Genomic DNA, 22,244 nt, shown 5'->3' on the forward strand with positions numbered 1-22,244 from the left:
GTGGCCCTTGACAAATGCCACACAGTTTTTCAATTGTCTTTTGTTTAGTGCTGGCTTATGGGCACTGATTCGACCATGGAGGCCATTTTAAGACAGAATCCAACAAACTCTACTGGTTGACACAGGGACTTCAGGTGACCATGTCTCGTGGAGCTCTGCTGCAGGGGAAAATGGGCTGGATTTTCGAGCCAACAAACGGTCCTCTCGAGAAGTTGTCTTGCGGGGTCGGCCTGACCTGGCCTTGTCCAAAACGTCTCCAGTCTCTTCAAATCTTTTTTTTATCCTCTGAACTTGACGCTGAGACACATTGAAGGTGTCTGCCACATCAGCAGTGGATCTGGTCTTCAGCCTCTTGATAATCAACACTTTAGTCTCCGGGTGAATCTTAGGCATGTTTGCAGATGCAGTTGAGAAGGTCTAGTGTACTGGTGTTCTTTTTATATACACCAGATAGCCAATTGCTCCATTATTAGTCACAGGTGAAGCTCATATAACAAGGTGACAACACTTATGTCTTGGCAAAAATTGACTCAATGGGCTTTACCAAGCTGTGAATATTAGAATACTTTTTTGTCAGTTTCGTTTTGCACTGAAACATTATTACAAAAGCTGTTGGGATTAAAATGACCCCTTTCTTGTAACAAAATCTTGATTAGAAATATATTTTAGCGGCAATTCAGGTCAATTTGTACACAGGCGACAAGACTTTTGTCAGGGACTGTATATTATCTCTATCAAAACACTGCATAAACTGTCAGCGCTATAAAAAAAAAAACAAAAAAAAACTGTATGACCACATGAAAATGCACACAAAAAACTAGGACACAGATTTTATGTGCCTAGACCTGCGGATTTTATCCTTGTACGTGCATAAACATAAGTACTTTAGGTCAGGGGTGAATCATGAAATCAGGTGGCACGTGTGCAAGATCGAAAGTGGGCCCTAGGCTTGGAAAAAATTAAATAAAAATGCAGTGCTGTGGTGAAAAGTGGGCAGTGTGGAGTGTACAGAGGTGGATAGTATGTGCAGGAGAGGAGTATGGAGTATACGGTAGCAGGTAGTAAGTGCAGAAGTGGAGTGCCTAGCATATGGTGGTGGGTAGTATGTGCAGGTGAGGAGTACGACGTGTACAGTGGTGGGTAGTATGTGCAGGATCATCAGTAGGGCAGTGAACGGTTTCATTATTTACTTTTTTACAATTTTATTTTTTGTTACAGTGGATGGTGTCAGTAGAGCAATGAACAGTGCCAGAATTTATTTTATTTATTTTTTCTTGCAATGCTTTGAGGGGAGGGGGTGGAGGCTGTTACGGGTACGAATCTCCCTGTATACCTTTCAATAAAGCTGCCGACAGCTGCAGGAATGAGGGGGATGAGAAGTGGAGAGGAGGAGCTTCTCCTCCTCTCCCTCCTGCGGCTGTTAATGGAAAGGGAGAACGATGCCTGTAACTGCCCACACCGATTGTCCCAACTGTCAGCCAGGGACAGCTCATCTATAGGTGCAAGATGGGTCAGAGCACAGTTCAAAACTCACTTTATAACATACTTTGGGACTACATTTTAAAAGGTTAAAGCACTCGTTCACACGGCTTTGAAACCATGCGACTTCATAGCTACATTTCAGTCTGACTTTGAGGGTGACTTCAAAGACATCAGGTTCATGCACAGATGTCGAATGAATATGCCCCCAAAGTCACCAAAAGTAGTGCAGGAACTAATTTTGAAAAATCAGTGCAACGGCGCAAAGTCCGTGTCGCACCAATTAGGACGGCACCATTGCCGGAAATAGGCTGCGATTTGACCTGTCAAATCGTGCCATACTGGGAATAATGATTAGGTGTTATTTGCCTTTGTCAACAATTCTCATAATGACTGACTTAGCTGCGGTATAAAAACTATTGCATAATCTGCTCACAACATTGGAAGAGAAATAACTGCCTAGCAGTTTAGATGGCCTTTATTTGACACGATTACGTGGAACATTTTCAGAACATTTTTCACTTTCTTTAAACAACGTGGATAGAAGATTAGCCACATCTATCTGTGCTGGAGCAAATGAGATTGGAAACAATTACCTCAGAAACTGGTCTCCTTCCTGAACAGAAAACATCTACTAACAAACCCAATTTCCCCTAGGCCCTGACTAGAAAATCCATGTCCTACTATCCTTTTCCTGCCAAAACACATCCTCACCAGAATATTATGTACCATTATGGAAATAAAATATTATACTAGGAAATTGCATCTGACTGAATGACTGGTTTAAAAAGGAATGCATTGCCATTTTCTATACATTTCTTTAAAGTGGTTGTAAACCCTCCTGTTTTTTCACCTAAATGCATCCTATGCATTAAGGTGACAAAACATCTGATACTGACCAGCCCCCCCAGCACCCCCTTTTAACTCACCTGAGCCCTTTGATTCCTTGGTGGTGATGCTCTCTGCCTGGGGTTCTCGGCTCTGGATTGGATAGATTGATAGCAGTGCAGCCATTTGCTCCCATTGCTGTCAATCAAATCCAATGACGCGCGCCCCGGGAGTCAGGGCAGAGTCCGGCATTCTATTGAGGCAAATGCTGGACTCGGGAGCGCGCCTGCAAGGTAACCCCAGCAATCCCAATGTTCTTATCTCTCACTTCATCCACAAGAGGTTTGGAATTTCATGTACTTTATTCTTGCATCACTTCCTCCCACCATTCGCTGTGTTGTTGCATCACAGAAAAGAGTGCAATAGGGCATGTATTACCAAGCCTGGACCACACATCCCTCATTACTATATTACCACCTCTTGTTTATTTCTACTCGCTTCATTTAAGATGACCATACATATTACAATCTGACAGTACAAGCTCCTTTAACTCCCATCTGCTATGTAGTGCAGGGGCCTGCCTGATTTGATACAAATAACAGATAGTTCAGGTGGGTCGTCCTCCATAGTTCTGGTAAATCTAGGGGAAATTGTACAGCGATTGTACAATTAGATTGCACAGTGTATGACCGTCTTTAGACAAGAACATAGGATATTTTGGTGTGTTGTGGCTTGCACATTTTTTTTACTGTGTATTGCCATTTGTCAATCTTTTTTTTCAATCTCTGTACGATATCCTTTCGATTTACCAAAGCTATATAAATCGGAGAAGACACCATTTATCAAAACCCTGTGTATGCAATTAGGCAGGCCCTTGCACTACATAGTTGATCTAAAGGAGATTGTATAATCAAATTGTATTGTGTATGGCGAGCTTTACATAACCAAGGGCATATTTCTCCTGTTTTTAATACTACAGCTCTATCCACACCAATGTAAACACACCAATTTCACTTTCAGGCCCCATTCACATCTAGCGTACTGTGAGCAAATGTTTTTTGGCTACTTTTTCCTGTGACATGCATAGGGAAGCTCGTTGATGTCAATGGGCTGCCTTACACTTGGCAAAGTAGCTCACATGTTTTAGAAACACCATTGCAAATGCACCAAAAAGCACATAGGGGGTTATCTGATCAATTAGCTCCTGCACACTCTGCCAAATGAACAATCAATGGCTGTGTATTTAGTAGGAATGATAGTCACTGATTGCAAAATGTGCACCTGAGGTGGGCGGTAGTGATTTGCTAGAAAGGGGAAGGCAGATACAGGGCATGTGCTAATGTCAGCTGGTAAACTCCTATGATAGGTCAGCCTGCAGTCACACTAATGCCGCGTACACACTATAATTTTTCGGCATGAAAAAAAACAATGTTTTTCAAAACGTCATTTAAAATGATCGTGTGTGGGCTTCACATCGTTTTTCGGCTTCTGAAAAACAACACATTTTTTTTTCGAACATGCTGCATTTTTTAACGTCGTTTAAATTTCGTTTTTCGGGTTGTAAAAAATGATCGTGTGTGGGCAAAAAACAAGTTTTAAACCCGCGCATTCCCAGAAGCGAGTTATGAGACGGGAGCGCTCGTTCAGGTAAAACTACCATTCATAATGGAGTAAGCACATTCATCGCGCTGTAACAGACAAAAAAAGCGTGAATCGTCTTTTACTAACACTGAATCCGCTAAAAGCAGCCCAAAGGTGAATAGAACTTCCCCTTTAGGAGTGCCGTCGTACGTGTTGTACGTCACCGCGCTTTTTTCATCATTTTTTTAAAACGATGGTGTGTGGGCAACATCGTTTTTAATGATGAAGTTGGAAAAACTTCGTTTTTTGGACATGCTGAAAAACGATTGTGTGTACGCGGCATAAGTACGATTTAAAGTGGTGTGATTTAAAGCCTGACTTCAAAGCTACTTGTGAGAGCTGCTGTCCATGTCACAGGGAGGAACCGTGACGGTATGAACAAAAGTTTCTTTCAGGGTTCAAGTAGTGCTGATATAGATACAGGCATGATTACCGTTCTAGTTTATGGCAGTGAAATTGTGCTGAAGTCCTGAAAAAGTAATACATGAACCAGTTCTCAAATCGCACTACTTGAAATCGCATCTATTAAGACACTGCCATAGAAACACATTAGATGCTACTTTAGGTCAATTAGCAAATCGCATGTCATACCAGTGTGATTGGGGCTCCAGGTCTGTCCAAGAAGTAATGGAGAAGTTTTTTTTACAGCCAAATTGACACTGAGGTAAGGGGTGTGTAAACATAAATAGGAAGCTTTTTTTATTCCTGCAAAAGTAGTACATTAAATTTATATTGGTACATAGGGGGCCTGGAATTTAGAGAAAAAAAGTGAACTTGGCCTTTAACACACGTGCATGATACAATAGACATATTGGGAATATGAAATGTTGGGGTATCACATTCATACTTTAACGTAACTATGAATTGAAAATGTGTCAAAAAAGTCATTGCAAAAGGAAAAAAATAAATAAAAAGTAGTTGCGAGTGCGGTGCAAATCGCTTGTGCTACATAAATGATGTATAATAAAAAAAAAAATCAGATTGTTTAGCCCTTGAATATACAGTATGTTTCCATAAAAAAAGCAATGTAAGAAATTTACTTCATCCTCAATTTTTAGTGTAGGCATACACATTAAATTTAGAGGAAAAAATAATTATCATGCAAAGACTGAAATCAGGATGCCGGTTCCCACAGGGGCAGCACGACTTATCGAGCGGCAAGGCGATCTGCACACGACTTCAGAGGTGACTTGCAAAATTACTTCTGTATTGAAGTGAATGCAAGTCGCCCTGAAGTCACCCCAAAGTCGTACAGGAACCTTTTTCTAAGTCGGAGCGACTTGAGTCGCTCCTATTAGAACGGTTCCATAGTACAGAATGGAGCGCGGCTTGTCAGGAGCAGCGCAGCACCATTGGCTCCTGCTGCTGTCAAAGTCAGTCAGCCAATAAAAAGAGAAAGGGGGAAGGAAAGGGCCACAGTTCTGTGTCTGAATAGACAAATGGAGCTCAGGGGCCCCCATAGCAAGCTGCTTGCTTTGGGGGCACTGAATAAGAGGGAGGGGCCAAGAGCACTGAAGAGGGACCTGAGAAGAGGAGGATCTGGGTTGCTCTGTGCAAAACAACTGCACAGAGCAGAAAAGTATAACATGTAGGGCTGCAACTAATGATTATTTTCATAATCGATTAGTTGGCCGATTATTGTTTCGATTAATCTGTTAATTACCTTAAAAAAAAAAAAAAGTGTGGTGTATAGTTTAGTTAATATGTAAATGTAAAAAAAAAAAAGGCAATTTAATCTTAAATATAAATAATTCTATGGTTAGGGAGCAAAATCTCTAATCCACTCTGAGAATAACAGACAGATTAGATATACTGTATAAACTATTAGGGGGTGAATCTGGTAAATATCAGATATCATTAGAAATAGAAAACTTCTTGGTCAAAGGAATTTTTAGACAGTGTATGTGGTTTTCGTTCAGAAATTACATTCATTTTAAAACTGAATGTTAAAAGCAAGTGAAAATTTCAAACATTCTTTCATTCAGTGAATGTACAAAGATTGTTCGTATTAATATTCTTGTCTGAAAATTGATCTGTGTGGCCAGCATAAGGCTCAGTACACACCTATGCAGTGTGCTTTTGATCTGTTTATGCAGTGTTTTGCTTTGCGTTTTGATTTGTGTGCATGTGATTGTTGTGATTTGTGCTTTTGCATTTTTTTTTATGCTTTTTTTTTGCCTAATTTGTTGTTGGGCAGAATAAAAAATACAAATTGCTGCAAATAAACGCATTACATGCTTTTCTGCAGCTTCTCCATTGAAGTATATTGAACCAAAAAAAGCAGTTTTAAGTTGAATAAAAGTCCTTGACCCTTTCCAAATAATGCAGCAGCTGAAAAAAAGCATAGATGTGAACGTGTCCCATAGGAAACCATGGTAAATGAACTGTACTGCGTTTCTGAAAAAAACGCATTGTGAGAACCAGGCCTAAGACGTTTAGTAACATAATGGGGTTAAAAAAAAAACAAAAAAACAAAAAAAACTAAAATTAGCCCTTTATAGTAAATAACGAGAAAATCGCTACTGTAAGGCGTTATTACTTTCACTGTTCCACAGTAAAAAAAATATTTACAATAGCCATTATTTGCTCTTTTTTGTACTATAAAGGGCTCATTTTAGTTTTTTTAACCCCATTATGTTACTGGCCGAATAATCGATTGTGAAATTAATCGATTACTATTTTCATAATCGATTAGTTGTTTCGGCCCTAATAACATGTTTATTATTTTTAACTAAAAAAAAAAAATAGACCTTAGTATCACTTTAAAGCTAGTTGTAAATCTTGGGACAACCTCTATCGCACAAGATCTGATACTCGTCTCCTATTTTAGCCCCCAATCCCTTCCTGGGGCATTTAGGAAAATGTAACAGGAATGCAGGACATGCATTAGCAAATTATTCTAAAATATTGAAAGCCAAAGCTCTGTTGTAGAATGATGTAGATCTATGCTCCAATTAGAGGAATGAAGTTACATCTGGTCTATGGGTAACATGCACAAACACATAATAAAATAAAAACAACTTACTTTCTCTGGAAGGTAACTGTCAATACTGGATGTGGAATTGTCAAATTTGTTCTGTTCATCATCTGAAAGTGAAAAAAACTAAGTGATTTACTGTGAAGACGACTCAATTTGAAATTCAAATACTAACACAATTACAGGCATGAACATTTTTAATTAATTCACATCTGCAAAGTGATATTACACATATAATCAGATCTGTTTCCAGATTTTGGATGTCTGATGGTTTTCCGCACAAAAGAAAGCACATGAAAAGTGGTACAGAGTAGCACATGGCGTAAAACCATTAAAAAAAAAAAAGTATCCAAAAGTATTAAAGTGCACTTGCTTATCTCTACATCTCACATGAAAAATGCACCCAAAAACTTGCATGCAGTAACAAGCAATCCTTTCTGGCACCTGCACACTTTGCTGGAGATTAAATGCATTTGCCCAATATGTACTACAATTACACAACATTTTAGTACAAGGCATACTGCATACATGATTGTGTGTGATGTATTTTATGCAGCAGTGATATAATATATAAAAAAAAAAAAAAAAAAAAAAAAAAAAAAACACACACACACACACTATTGTATATACCATATTTATCGGCGTATACCGCGCACCTTTGCCCCCCTTAAAATCAGGGGAAAATCGTGGGTGCGCGATATACGCCGATCCCCGCGCTGTGTTTGAACGCCGCCGCCGACACATACCGAGCGCATTACACTAGGCCAGGCTCGGCTCCCCTCGCGGTCACGCCCTGTGCCGCCTCCTAGCCTTTATGCGAGAGGAGCCGAGCGTCCCCGAGTGTACTGCGCTCGGTATATGTCGGCAGCGGCGTTCAAACACAGAGCGGGAAGCAGGGATCGCCTTAAAAACAGCGCGGGAGAAGCGGGGAGGACACCACCAAGGCCGCAGACGGACGCCGGACCAGGCAAGGTCGCCGATGGACGCGGGGCAAGACACTGCGAAGGGGCATTTAAACTAAGTATTTTCTTTTTTTCCTAAAATTTCCCTTCCAGGTTGGGGGTGCGCGCTATATGAAGATAAATACGGTACATTGTAGCCCTGCACTTATATGTATAATTGTTTTTTTATGAGATATTTGTGATGTTGGTTGCTTTAACCACTTCAACCCCAGAAGACTTGGCTGCCCAATGACGAGCTGTTTTTTGCGATTCGGCACTGCGTCGCTTTAACTGACAATTGCGACATTGCACCTAAACAAAATTGACGTCTTTTTCCCCCCCCACAAATAGAGCTTTCTTTTGGTGGTATTTGATGATCTCTGCATTTTTTTTTATTTTTTATTACATTTTAGCTCCCCCTTCCCCTGCTTTAGTTCCATTGGTTTTATATTCACATTATACTTCGAAGGCTGCACTACTCCCCATTCCTGGAAGTAATACAACCTCTATTTTAACAACTGGTGGGTGTGTATTGACCCAACTGAAAACCTGCTGGCAACCCCCCATTGTTATTATGGAGACTTAACACAATCATTATAATGGTTATATACTCCTATTTACGGCTGGATTAGCTCAGTGCCGGTGATCTGCCAATATGGTTCCGGCTATCAGGATGGATGGAATCTCCGAACCTCGGCCGGCATCCAGGGGGACGTGGAATTTGAGGAAAGTGGCCAGTCGGCCTCACGTCCTCGCTTCGCTCGGCCTCCTGGCTCTTTTTTTTAACATCCTCCAATCCACGGGAATGTTAAGGAAGGAGCCTGGATGCCGGCCGAGGTTCGGAGATTTCCGTCAGCAAGGATTGCGCCTCCGCAGTCCTTACAGGAACCATATGGATAGGGGAACAATACCGACAAGTCACCGGCTCCCAGGCACTTTAACATGTGAGTGGAATAACTATATATGTTTTAATCATAATAAATTCTTTTGATATACTACACCATGATAGTTATTTATATGTTACATGAGTGGATATAGAACAAGACTACAGCCAAAGCATTGGGAGTGATTGCTGATAAACCTGAGAGAGGGAGTGGTTATCCATATGAACCAAAGGCAGATTTCTGGGTCCATCTGGTGAGTGGCCATTTTATCCGGTGACGGTGTAGGCACTATTTGTGGTGAAGGTGGAAACATAGCTGGGCATCACTGCAAGAAATTATCTATTAAGGACTTGCTTGGCACATATACATACATTTTTTATTTTATTTTAATTAAAAAAAAAATTGTATATAATACATTGTTCTTGCTTTCTTGGGGCAGATTCAATCTGTGGATTGTAACAGTAGCATATTTGGATTTATTTCACATTTTTTGATGGATTGAGAAATTCATATGTTATAGTTTGGCACGGGGCACTGTATTGGTATTTATTGCACACTATTTGTTGATTGTTTGCACATTAATAATCAGACACATGTACATACTTTTTATTCTTCTACATATTGTTGGTAAAAAAATTATTGCAATAAGCGTATATTGATTGGTTTGCGCAAAAGTTAAAGCATCTACAAAATAGGGGATTTATGGGATTTTTTTTTATTATTAGTAATGGCAGCGATTTTTATTGTGACTGGGCGGAAACTTTTGACGCTATTTTGGGAACATTGTAATTTATACAGAGATCAGTGCTATAAAAATGCACTAATTACTGTGTAAATTACACTGGCAGAAAAGGGGTCAAACACTGGGGGGGGGGGGGGGGGCGATGAAGGGGTTAAGTGTGTCCTAGGGACTCATTCTAACTGGGGGGGGGGCTAGGCTACACGTGACAAAACAGTGATCACTGCTCCCGGTGACAGGGAGCAGTAGATCTATGTCCCGTCACTAGGCAAAACAGGGAAATGCCTTGTTTACATAGGCATCTCCCTGTTCTGCAGCTCCGTGACATAATCGCGGGCACCCGGCAGACAGAGTCAGCGGGACCCACGGTCACAGGCGCACACCCACTGTGCCACGATTTCAAGGGGGATGTACAAGTACGTCCCTTTGATCAGCCATACTATTCTGCAGACGTTTATCGTTGTGCAGCGGTCGGCAAGTGGTTAATGTTTATTGATGTTTGGAAGTGTAAGAGAGGCAGTGATGTCAAGATTTCAAACTCATCCAAACAGATTGCATAGTATTCACTAAAAAAAATTCTGGCATTGGCATTCCAATAGTGACACAGGGCCTGAAAATTAGTAGCTTTCACTGTAGTAGTGCGGACATACCTGGAGCTCATCTGTAAACACACCATTAAAAATAAAAAAATAAATAAATTGTCTGCAACAAAAAGACAGATGGAAAAAGTGAATGAATGTGCCATTAACAAACTTAGCTTTGGAAATTTTGGGAAACGCTCTAGGCTAAAAACGGAGTCTCCACAGAGGAAATACAAAAAACTTCCTGCCCTCAAAGCAAAGTTGCTGCAAATAAATCTGATAATGTTGATAACTGTCAACCTGTTCTCTTTAGCAACACATATTAATGCAACTTCCTGTAAAATATAAAAAGAAAAGAGCACTCTGCACTTCCTGTAGTGGAGGCTTCTAAAACTAATTCATCTTTACACCTATTTTGGAGTATGCTTGATATGCTTATCTGCCCTCTTCCTTCCTCCCTTCTCAGTTCTCCTCTGCATAATGACACCTTTACATCCTAATGACTCCTGCTCCTCTTCTGCTTTACTTCCTAGTGTGACACAGCACACAGATATACCACACTATCACCCCCATGATTCGCAAGGCCTACTAAATGACATACAGTAAAACCTTGGTTTGCCAGCAGAACTCGTTCCAGAAATATGCTTGTAATCCAAAGCACTTGTACATCAAAGCATTTTTTTTTAGAGGGTATAAGCGAGAGTCACCTCTAAGTGTAGCAATAAGTTGCTAAATGTTGTACCTTCATTAACCACTTCCAGCCCGGTCAATGGTCAATTGACGTCCGGGAAGTGGTTGTGAAATCCTGACTGGACTTCTATTGACGTCCTGCAGGATTTCATGCCGGCGCGCGCCCGGCGATCGGGGATGCGGGGTGTCAGTCTGACACCCTGCATCTTTGATCTCGGTAAAGAGCCTCCGGCGGAGGCTCTTTACCACGTGATCAGCCGTGTCCAATCACGGCTGATCACGATGTAAACAGGAAGAGCAGTTGACAGCTTTTCCTTACTCGCGTCTGACAGACGAGAGTAGAGGAGAGCCGATCAGCGGCTCTCCTGACAAGGGGGGGTTCGCGCTGATTGTTTATGAGCGCAGCCACCCTCGGATCGCCACACTGGACCACCAGGGAGTGCCCCCCGGTGCTCAATAGAGCACAGATTAATAAAAAAAACACAATAAATCAAATAAAACAAAATTGAATACAATCAATGCCAATCAGTGCCCATCAGTGCCACCTCATCGGTGCCCATCAGTGCCACCTCATCGGTGCCCATCAGTGCCCATAATTAAAGAAGAAAACACACTTATTTACAAAAAAAAATTACAAAAAAAAATATATAAAAAAAACTTAATTTTGTTCAAAAATTTGCCATTTTTAGTTGTTGCGCAAAAAATAAAAAATAAATCGCAGAGGTGATCAAATACCACCAAAAGAAAGCTCTATTTGTGCAAACAAAATTATAAAAATTTCATTTGGGTACAGTGTAGCATGACTGCGCAATTGTCATTCAAATTGCGACAGTGCTGAAAGCTGAAAATTGGCTTGGGCGGGAAGGTGCGTAAGTGCCTGGTATGGAAGTGGTTACATGTAACCATATTGCTACACTTAGAGGCTCCTCATCTTTTTTTATACTCCGTTGTGACATGACGCTACTCTTATATCAAGGCAAAATGTATTAAAACATGCAAAACGCTCTCAAACCAAGTTACTCTCAAACCAAGGTTTTACTGCAACTAATGACAAATGTAAATAAAAAACATTCCATTTTGAATTCGCTGTTCAAGAACTATGGTCTTCTGAATGAAAATAATAAAAATATGGCATTTGGGGAAACACTAACTAGGAGATGAGCTTTTGTAGTGCCTTGCCAATGTCACTCATGACTCCAGTCTACAAATACAGAATTACGAAAGCCTGATACAATATTCATTTTCCACCCCTTTTCACACAATTCAGTGCCTGAACAGCCAAGAATCAGACCAGAGTTCTCTACTTTTAAAGTGGTTCTAAAGTCTAAGCAGTTTTCACCTTAATGCATTCTAAGGTGAAAGGAAGGGAATAGTGGAGAGTGCTGGTGGGGGGACTTCAGAACAGGAAAGAATGGACCATTGTGTGAAACACCTTAATGTGGTGGATGGGTTGGGGAGTGAACCTACCTTTATGTAAATAACTTTCTCAAAAAACACACATAGGATTTAAGGACTGTTACAGCAGCAGAATGGTTGAGTTTACAAAATAGAGGCAGGTATGGAAAGTTTCACTGTTAATCTTTCCTTTGTATAGTGTAATTTTAAAAAGCAATTACAGGAAAATAAAATCGGTGATCTGCTAAAATTGTTGGGAAAACACTGCAACTGAGCGAAAATTTGAAAGCTTGGTTAACCGTAAAGTAATACCAACATTTTTTTTTTTACTTAAGGTGGATTTAAACCAGATTCATGAAATTTGAGCTTGGCACATATATCCGCAGTGTTTTGTTATCTCTCTTCAAAGCACTATGTGCCATAGCTTTCCACCCTGCTCTGTTCCTTCTGCTATCAGCCTGATAACTCCTGACAAATTCTTCATCACATATGATAAAAGCAGCCTGAATTTTGTGTTCGGGAAGATGCTATAAATAGAGCAACAGAGCCCTGAACTATTCAATGATCAACGCTAAAAGTCGCTACCTATGAGAGGGGGTGTGTGCCTCTCCGCCAATCAGCTGTCTTGACTATATGCACAGACTTCATTTAAGTGTTGAACAGAAAGAGAACATTTCCCAACACATCTGAACTTTCTAAACTATATATAAAGCGGATATACATGCAAAACTTATGTAGGAAGATTAATTCACTGGGTATATGTGAGGGTTTACATTCACTTTCCTGCTCTGTGCAGTGCTTTTGCACAGGGCAGACCCACCTCATCTAAGGTTCCCTGCCAACGCTCCTGGCCCCTCCCTCCTGTCGAGTGCCCCCCACAAACGAGCAGCTTGCAATGGGAGGCACCCGAGCAGAGCTGCTGCTCTGTGTGTCCATTCAAACACGGAGCTGCGGTTTGGCCCTGCCCCTCTCTCTGATTGGCTCACTGAATTTTATTGACAGCAGTGGGTGCCAATGGAGGCCCTACTGCTGTCTCAGCCAATGAGGAGGGAGAGTCCTGGCAGCCGAGACTTTCTTGCAACATCACTAGATTGAGATGGAGCTCAGGTAAGTATTAGGGGGCTGATGCACACAGGTTTTTTTTTTTACCTCAATGCATAGGGTACATTAACCTAAAAGACCTTCTGACTTTAGAACCACTTTAAAGCAAACCGGCCTGAAACTTTGGCAATAAACTAAGCATATGATCAAAAAAGCATGCATAAGCAGAGGTTACCTTCAGTTCACAACAGATCAGGAACACTAGCAGTAGATACAGATATATAAGCAGATGAAGTTATGTGCAAACTTTTCTTGTACAAATCTGCTTAGCCTTGACCTCTCTAACCTCACCATAGCTCCTTTAATGTGATAGACCGCTTAGTTATAGGGATACTAAAGGCACAACCAAGCTTGACAGTCTATAATGATAATGTGTGTGGGTATATATTTCTTTTTCTCCCTTTCTCTTCATTAAGCTTTCTGTAAGGGAGAAACACCAAGAGCCTCAAGTGCTTGCGAATAGTAAAAGGAATACTGTTTATTTATTGCTGAACTGAAATCCAGGACAAAATACCACTGTACCAATGTATTCAGATACATTAAAACACAACTCCCTTCTTTAACTAAAAAAAAATATATATATAAAACAAGTAGTTGCACGTCAGACAAACCTGACGGGTCTCTATGTATAGATCAACAAAAATACCTTAATGAAACAAACCAATTAACTGTAATGGATCTTCAGAGTTTATTGTCAAAAGTAAAAAGGGAGACAGCATGCTTTCTAAAGATATCAGACCTTCATGGGACTCTCCGTTCCTCTTTTCTTGCATGGCAGCTTCAAAGTTTAACTGCAGGATTTTGTTAAGCGTGTTGATCCAGTCCTCCATTTCAGCATCACTGTCTGCAGCCAGAAGATAACTGCTCTTGTCTTGCATCTTCAGCTCAAAGGCAAGGCGTCTTACTTTGTTGTTCTAAAAGCAGTTAAACAGTTGAAATAAATCACTGAACATTTTAAACGTGCAAAATTTACATTATGAAACCTCTATAAAGCTCTGGTGGGCGGGCTGATATTCAAAAAATAATGGTGAAGATGTGGGCTAAGGTCATAGGAAAAATGTATTCCTTGCAATCACTACTCCATATAATGGTTTTAGTATGCAACACGTAATGGAATAATGTATACGGATCAGTTCAAATTATAATGGCTGTGCTATTTGATGTAACAATCCTAATTTTCAGGTATCCGATTGTCCTCTTCGATCTCATTGCTGAAAATGTTCTCTCTGGCAACTAATATTCATATCAATCTAATCAAGCAAAGTTTATGTAAAGCAAAGATCATGCCAGACAGAGCCGGTTAAGGCCCATGTAAACTTTATTTTCCTGTCTGCCACATTTGGGAAATTTCTTGACTCCCCAAAGTGAGGTCAAGTCACAGATCGGATTTTTTAAAGCAGCTTACAAAACACAGAAGTTTAACTAAAGCAGTATGACGCTACAAGAACTCTGCTGCATTCCAATAAGATTCTAAACAAATCAACACTTAGACCCCTTTCACCCTGTTGCCCCCCCCCCCATAGCGTTCCGTCGGTTTTGCGGCCCATTTCAGCCAATAGTGTGGTGCTTTTAACCCCCGCTAGCAGCTGAGAAAGTTAATACCGCCCACAATGCGCTGCTACAGCGGCGTACTGCCGGAGGTAGGGTGGCGCTGCCCATTGATTTCAATGGGCAGGAGCACATTAGGAGCTGTGAGTTTACCGCTCCTAATGCGCTCCAAAGAAGCTGCTGGCAGGACTTTTTCTGATGCCCTGCCAGCGCACCGCTCCAGTGTGAATAGAGCATCTGTTTAAGGGAGGATTGCAGGTGCCATTTTCAACGCTATAGCGACTGCAAAATGCCCTCAGTGTGAAAGGGGTCTTAAACCCTTTGCTCTCTATTCTACTACTGACCACCTCTATGATAAAGTCTCACCGCTGTACTGTCCCAACCTGGCTACCTCTGTCTACAACAGTTTACTCTCATCCTCACTGAATGCAATTGCTCCTCAAACTACATGCAGAACCAAGCCCCAAATGTTACAACCTCTGCAAACTGAGGACACCAGAAATCAAGAGACCTAGCTGTGCTCTTGAAGAACTGTGCCATTAAACTAAATCCCTGCAGGCAGATGCACTCCTAAAATACAGTTCCTGCCTCCATGCAGCCAAACAAACCTACTTTCTGACTCCTATTAAAACCTTATCCAGTCCTCATCGGCCATTCTCTTCCTTGTCCCCCACCACCTCCACCCACAAAACTCACTCACTGTCCAAGAGATTGCAGCAATCTGTTTTTTGAAGTGATTAGCAATTCATAAGAACATTCCCACTGTACAGATATCTTTCCCACTTAACATACCCTGTCTAACAGCACATTCGATACTTTCCTCTTTTGACTGGGCTACTACTGAAGAGGTTACCAAACTTTTCTCAGATGCCCAACCTAACCAATTGATCCCTGGAAACTAATGTAGTGACCCATTTAGTGACCCATTCCTCCCTCTTTAATGGCACATTTCCTTTCCCTCTAAAACATGCACAGATCACCTTCATACTTAAAAAGCCCTCACTGGACCCCCACCAACCTGAACAACTTAAGACCTACCTCCTTGTTCCCATTCCCCTTAAAACACTTACTCTAACAGTCTGAGTGCTTACCTCACCGAAAACAACTTCTTGACCCCTTAATACTCTGGCTTTTGCTCACAGCACTCCACAGAAACTGCCCTACTAAAACTACTAAAACCAATGGCCACTACTCCATATTCTTACCATCCCACCTTTCTGTGACCACCGGCTCCACCTCAGTACTCCTATGGCCTCCAAGATGCTGCCCTTTCCTGGTTCTTCTCCTATCATGGCGCTCCGTGTTACCTATAAGCATCTCCTCCTCTCGACTTTCTCTTTCTGTAAGGGTTCCCCCAAGGTTCTGTTCTGGGACACCTTTTCTCTAGCTATACATTCTCTCTTGGTCCCTTGAAAACATCCCACGGCTTTCAATACCATCTCTACACTGATGACACCCAAATCTTTCGCTCTATTCTCCTCACCTCACTGGCTTGTAATATTCCTCCCTGACTTCTCCATAAACATGAATAATTAAACCATTAGTCCATTTCCCAGCCAACCCCCACCCCCCCCCCCTCCCGGCCAGGTTACTAGGTGCAATCCTAGATTCTGACCTGTCCTTTCGCCTCCCATCTCTGTCTAAAGCGTGTAGACTTCACCTCCATAACTTCTCTAAAATTTGCCCCTTTTTGACGAAACCACATCTCTTGCCTTGACTATTGGAACTCCCTTCTCATAGGCCTACCTATACATACATAGGTTATCCTCTCTTCAGTCTATCATGAATGCTGCTGCCAGACTCATCTATCCAAGACCCCTTTTACACCGAGGCACTTGAAAACTGCCTATAGAAAAAAGCCAGACACTTTTCAAGCGCTTTTGAGGCATTAACAGTGCACTTTTTTTTGAAGATCACATGACTCAAAATAATAATTTTGAGGCTCCTTTGAAGCACTTTTTGTGCGCTTTCCATTCATTTCAATGGAGAGGGGCGTTTTTAGTGCTCCAAACATGCCCCTTGCAGGAGATTTTTCACCGCCCCGCCAGCCCCCCACCGCAGTGTGAAAGCATTCTTGATTTGAATCTTAATAGGTTTTTGTGAGCTTTTTAGGCACTTTTTTTTTTTTTTAACGCAAAAGTGCTTTAGTGTGAAAGGGATCTTACTAACCGCTCCGTGTCTGCCACCCCTCCCTGCCATTCACTCCACTGGCTTTCAATTACCCATGGAACAAATTTAAAAAATTAAAAAGTAATAACATACAAAAGCCATTCACAACTCGGCCCCAAGCTACATCACCAATCTTTTCTCCCAAAAAAAAACACCCAAAACCATCCTCTCAACCCCTCCTAAGACCTCCTACACACTAGCTTTATTGTCTAATCCTATGCTTATCTCCAGGACTACTCTAAAGCCTCTCCCACCCTCTGGAACTCTACCTCGATTTTTTATCGCATACTCCTGCCACCTTTAGGCAATCCCTGAAAACTCATCTCTTCAGAGAAGCCTATCCCACCTACAATTAACAAGTGAACCTTTAACTTGGCCATCTGTTCATCCCCCACAGCTGTTACCCTTTGTATCACTTGCCTCACCCTATTACAACTTGGAAGCTCCTACAAGCAGGGCTCTCTTAACCCTCTTGCATTTTACTGCATTGTAACTGTACTGTCTCCCTTTATATTGTAAAGTGCTGTGCAAACTCTTGGTGCTATATAAAAATCCTGTATAATAAAAATAATAGTGGTTTATAGTTCACAGTGTGCATTTGATGAAGAAAGATTTAGGTTAAAGGGCACTGAAGATAAAGCAAGATCTTTTTAACTTTAATTTTAAAATGCATTTGCTTTTACTTATTTTTTCACTTGAATGTATAAAGCACTTTATTGGGAGCATTGATTGAGACTTTACACACAAGGATACTGCTTGATAGGTTTTCTATACATTTTATTTATTTTTGTGGAAACTGACAAAGCATAACACGTGTTGATTTTAGCGCAGCACTTATTTAAATTTCAGTTATGAAAAACTGAACACCTTTTTTGCTTACTCCAATAAGTGGAGAAGTTATACAATTATCTTTACTACAAAAGGTTTGGAAGGCCTGGAAGATTCACCTCATGCTCTGACACATTTTGCATTTCCTATCACTACTTTTTACAAGAGAAAATGGTCACAAAGACCAACAGGGAGAATGACCATAGTATGGAGATAGACAGCAAAAGAAACCCGACAGAGGTTGCAATATTCCATATTCTATGCAAAAAACAAAGAAAATGCTCTGGCTTTACATGCACTTTAATACTGATTGGTGCAAGTCTGTGCAGACCTTACATAGTTAAAAAATATATACTTCTCCATATTCTAGACCAAAACTGTCTATATGATTTAATAATCATAATTATTGCTTCCCCCTGCAGACTCACACCAGTATACAATGGGTGTATGCTAATGTTCGAACCAATGCATTTATTTAAAAAAGTGGTGGATGTAAAAACGCTACATATTTTCATGTGAATAAACCTTTTAGTATTCTGTACAGATCTGAAAAGGCTTGGATTTTAAAAACCACTTAACAGCACTATGTGTGTACTTATCAGATCTTAACTCCCACACAGGCAGCTAAACACAATCCTAACCAATGGCAAATAATATTTTAATCTGGGAGTGTAGTGTAAAGTATATTTTGATAGTTTGTTTTTTTGTTTTTTTTAATACAGCAAGAAAAAGAGTTAAGAAAAACAGAAAACCCTTCATGCACTGAACGCGATGTCATGGAAATACAACACTCCCAGTCCCAAGAGAATTGCTTTCTTTCTCCAATACTGAAATGGATGCCAGACTCCTAACAGCAGTACTGGAACTATCAGCACCTTCCTTCACCTCAGTTCATTTCTCAACCATACAATCATCTCTTCAAACGTATCCTTTGTTTTGATCGTTGCACAAGAACAATATCTACAACTGTGTAGTTATTAAAGTGGAAATTTATCTAAATAAAAAAATGCAAACGGGCAGGACTTTTAATGCGGAACAGACATGCCTCTTTTTCATTAAAGTTACTTACCTGCCTGTCTGCACTGAACACAGAGCAGGGGAAATTTACACCAATCACGAGCAACTCAGTGTAAGAATTATAGCAACGCTGAAATGAATGAACTCCCGAGAAAGTAGCGTCATCTTGGCCTGGATAATACAAACGGCCCACATCTTATAACTGGAAGCTACCTGGCTGAAGATGTCTAGGGGCGGCACACTGCTCTGGGGGATCACTGCGTTGGAGAACAGGCAAGTATAGTTCTTCTTTAAAGTGGTTCCAAAACGCTTTTTACCTTAAAACAGAAGTATGGGTTTCGTTTTTTCCCCCAAATCATACTTACCTAGATGGATGCAGTATCAGCCCAATTCTGCAACTATCCCCCGGCAGTTCAGCACTGAGAAACGATCGATCGAATACCGTCAATCGATTTGTTCTGACAGCTCCCCAAGCAGAGAGCTGCTTTTTGTCAGTCACAGCTCTCTGCTCCCTCCTTGCTCACTGGAGCTCTGAGCTGTGGAGGGGGTGGTGGGCATAGCACCTCACTGAGAGGCTGAGCTGGGTGTTGGTCCAGGCACCTGGCGGATCACAACTTCCATTGTTGTGATGACGCAGTGCCTGGACTGACTTCTGCAACATCAGCCAAGAGCGGACTTCAGCCCACTGTCTGCTGAAAATGGGTCACAGGAGTGCAAAACGAACTGCACTTTTGTGATCCATAGGATAAGGACACCCAAACGAGATTTGGCTATACTTCTTTAAAAACAGCAAGAAGCAATTATATCATGGGGAAAAGGCTGCTCCACCCCTAATAAACTTTTGGAAAGATATCTCCCACAATTTCACAAAAAAATTGAAAATCTCATTAAAACAGCAGGTTAAAAATGAACTGGTCTAGACAATTCATGTCCTAATCAGCACATGTGAAGCATGGATACATAAGATTAAAATAAATTGCATATCCACCAAATCCAACGCATTTCAACTTATGCCAAGTCTTCATCAGGAGTGGAAGTAATCCTACATACATACATGTTTTTTCATACACCATTCATAAATAGTATAATACATTTACTAGGATATGGACATGATCGAGTGTCCAGACCAACAGGAAATGGCTTTATATAGCTTACCTTCTTTGTCCGATTATAGGGCTTTTTCAGGAGGGTGTTTCCTCCTTGTTGCTGCAGTATATTACTCAGCTTATAATTTCTGTGGTCTCACTTTTTAAACAGGTATGTTTCTTTCATGTACTGCCATGTCTAAATATATACTTAATCAGATGTTTTTTCTTAAATATATACAATGTTGTGTGAAGAAATTTGAGAAAATCTAGGCGGGTTGGTTGGATGTCCCGGGGTTGGCCCTGGTTGATTTAATTATGGACCGACTGCTATTCTAGGGAGGGATAGGAGAAAAAGGGGTGGAGCGGGGCAAGGATGGTATTAATTCCCTGTAATGGTATGCTGATGGAGAAGATGATGTAATTTTTAATGCAGTGTGATAGATTTCACAGATGTAGTTTGGCCAATTGAGCCTCTCTTGTGGAGTACAATGTTGTGTGGTGCTGAGTGAAGTTTTTGCTCTGTATCAATGGAATGATGATGCAAGGCCGAGTCGATCAAGCACAATGTTTGGGTGTACTGTACTGCAGTTATTCAATGTATTCTATTTATGGTTGTTCACTAAAAACCCTTTTGGATAAAAAAACCCCAAAAAACAAACATATACAATGTTACATTCATCCTGATCTCTAGAACCATTAAATCTATATATAGATTTATATATAAAATATTTCTAAACACGTCATTGATTAAAGAGTGTCCCTATGCTTTGATTGAATTTAGTGAATGCTATAGCAAGCCACCTCTGTTGCCCCTCTCTGGGGCTTGGAGCCTGGTTTGGGGCTGAGACCCGTACGGTCTGCACCACTGAGCCATTTCCTGTTGGTCTGGACACTCGGTCACGTCCACATCCTTGTAAATGTAATATATTCTTTATGAATGTGGTATGAAACAAAATGATGCATAACTCTGTAAAGTTCATAAAAATGTCACTGTGCACTTTTTCTTGTTATTTCGATGTATGTAGGATTGCTTCTGCTTCTTTCTCCCCTGATGAAGACTTGGCATAAGTTGAAACTCATTGGGTTGATTTGGCGGATGTGCAATTAATTTAAATTTCATGTATCTCTGCGTCACATGTGCTGAATAGGAATGTCCTCAAGATTAGGATGTGAATTGTCTACAACAGCTAATTTTTAACCTGCTGTTTAACCTGCTGTTTTTCTATTTTTATATACAACTAAAAGTGTGCGATTTCTATGTCTGCAACAAAGTCCCATTACTTGCATTAAGGGGGAAAAAAAAAGAAACTTCCACCCCCCTCCTAAATACTGACCTGCAAGTCCTGTGATGATCCAGTGCCGATCCTATCTGCAGCAGTGCTGATTCTCTCCCTCCCCTTTCTCAAAGGCTTAGAGACAATCAAAAGCTGTGAGGAGAGAGCAGGGGGTTGGGCCACACCATGCTGTTTATATCTTTAGACACGTATAGCCCTGCTCAGAAGCAAGCCCGCAGGTGCACCACCATAGCAAAAGGCATCCAATGAGGGCAAATACAGAAGAGTCGTCGTCAATATCACCGGCAGGGGACCCCAGAAGTATGCGATTCAGGGCCACCCTGCACAATACTTTTGCACAGAGAAAGCAAGTATAACAAGTTAAAAAAAAATGGCTTTGCAACCACTATAAGGATAGACTTCAGCTTTGAAAAGTCAAAATTTACAGGACAGTTGTATACTAAAACGTAAGCTGGAAAGTCAAAGATTTTCTACAATGCTCTAACGGTGTAAGCAAAGTTCCTACAGAGTAACAAACTATGAAGTATTATACAGTGCAAAAAGAGTTGGGAAATGTATTACCTGTACAACACCCATGCAGGAATCAAGGAATATTGACCCCTTAGGTTCTTTGGAAATTTTTTCATCTTTGTAGAAGTTTAGGTTGTATGAGCCATCACCAAGTTGAATAAGGTGGAAAAATCTTCTTTTGAAAGACTAAAAGAAAAAAAGAAGGTACAGTGATCAAATAAATGTGCATTTTTAGAGATTTGGGGCCTGGGAGATCAACAGTGTGCAATAACTAGCTATACGTTAAACCACTTCAATACTGGGCACTTTCCCGCCTTCCTGCCTAGACCAATTTTCAGCTTTCAGCGCTGTCACATTTTGAATGATTGTGCGGTCATGTAACACTGTACCCAAAACAAAATTGTTATCATTTTGTTCCCACAGAGTGCTTTCTTTTGGTGGTATATGATCACTACTAGGGGTTTTTGACCCTCTGTCTGGACAGTGCCGATTGGCCCTGTGCTGATCACATGTACCCTCCCAAGAAAAAGAAA

General features: G+C 40.9%; 1 protein-coding gene across 18 annotated transcripts in view; it reads right to left on the reverse strand.

Annotated features, from left to right (window-relative positions):
• The window catches only part of DOCK9 (dedicator of cytokinesis 9), a 365,118-nt gene that overhangs the window by 163,689 nt on the left and 179,185 nt on the right, over nucleotides 1-22,244 (reverse strand). For all 18 annotated transcript variants that reach the window (XM_040336152.1, XM_040336151.1, XM_040336141.1 and 15 more), the window contains exons 7-9: nucleotides 21,763-21,897; nucleotides 13,996-14,170; nucleotides 6,974-7,035 (exon numbers count right to left, since the gene is read on the reverse strand). In XM_040336152.1, coding sequence (XP_040192086.1) covers nucleotides 6,974-7,035; nucleotides 13,996-14,170; nucleotides 21,763-21,897 — 372 coding nt within the window. The remainder of the gene's footprint in view (nucleotides 1-6,973; nucleotides 7,036-13,995; nucleotides 14,171-21,762; nucleotides 21,898-22,244) is intronic.

This window comes from Rana temporaria, chromosome 2, assembly GCF_905171775.1.
Source record: "Rana temporaria chromosome 2, aRanTem1.1, whole genome shotgun sequence".
Classification (NCBI taxonomy): domain Eukaryota; kingdom Metazoa; phylum Chordata; class Amphibia; order Anura; family Ranidae; genus Rana; species Rana temporaria.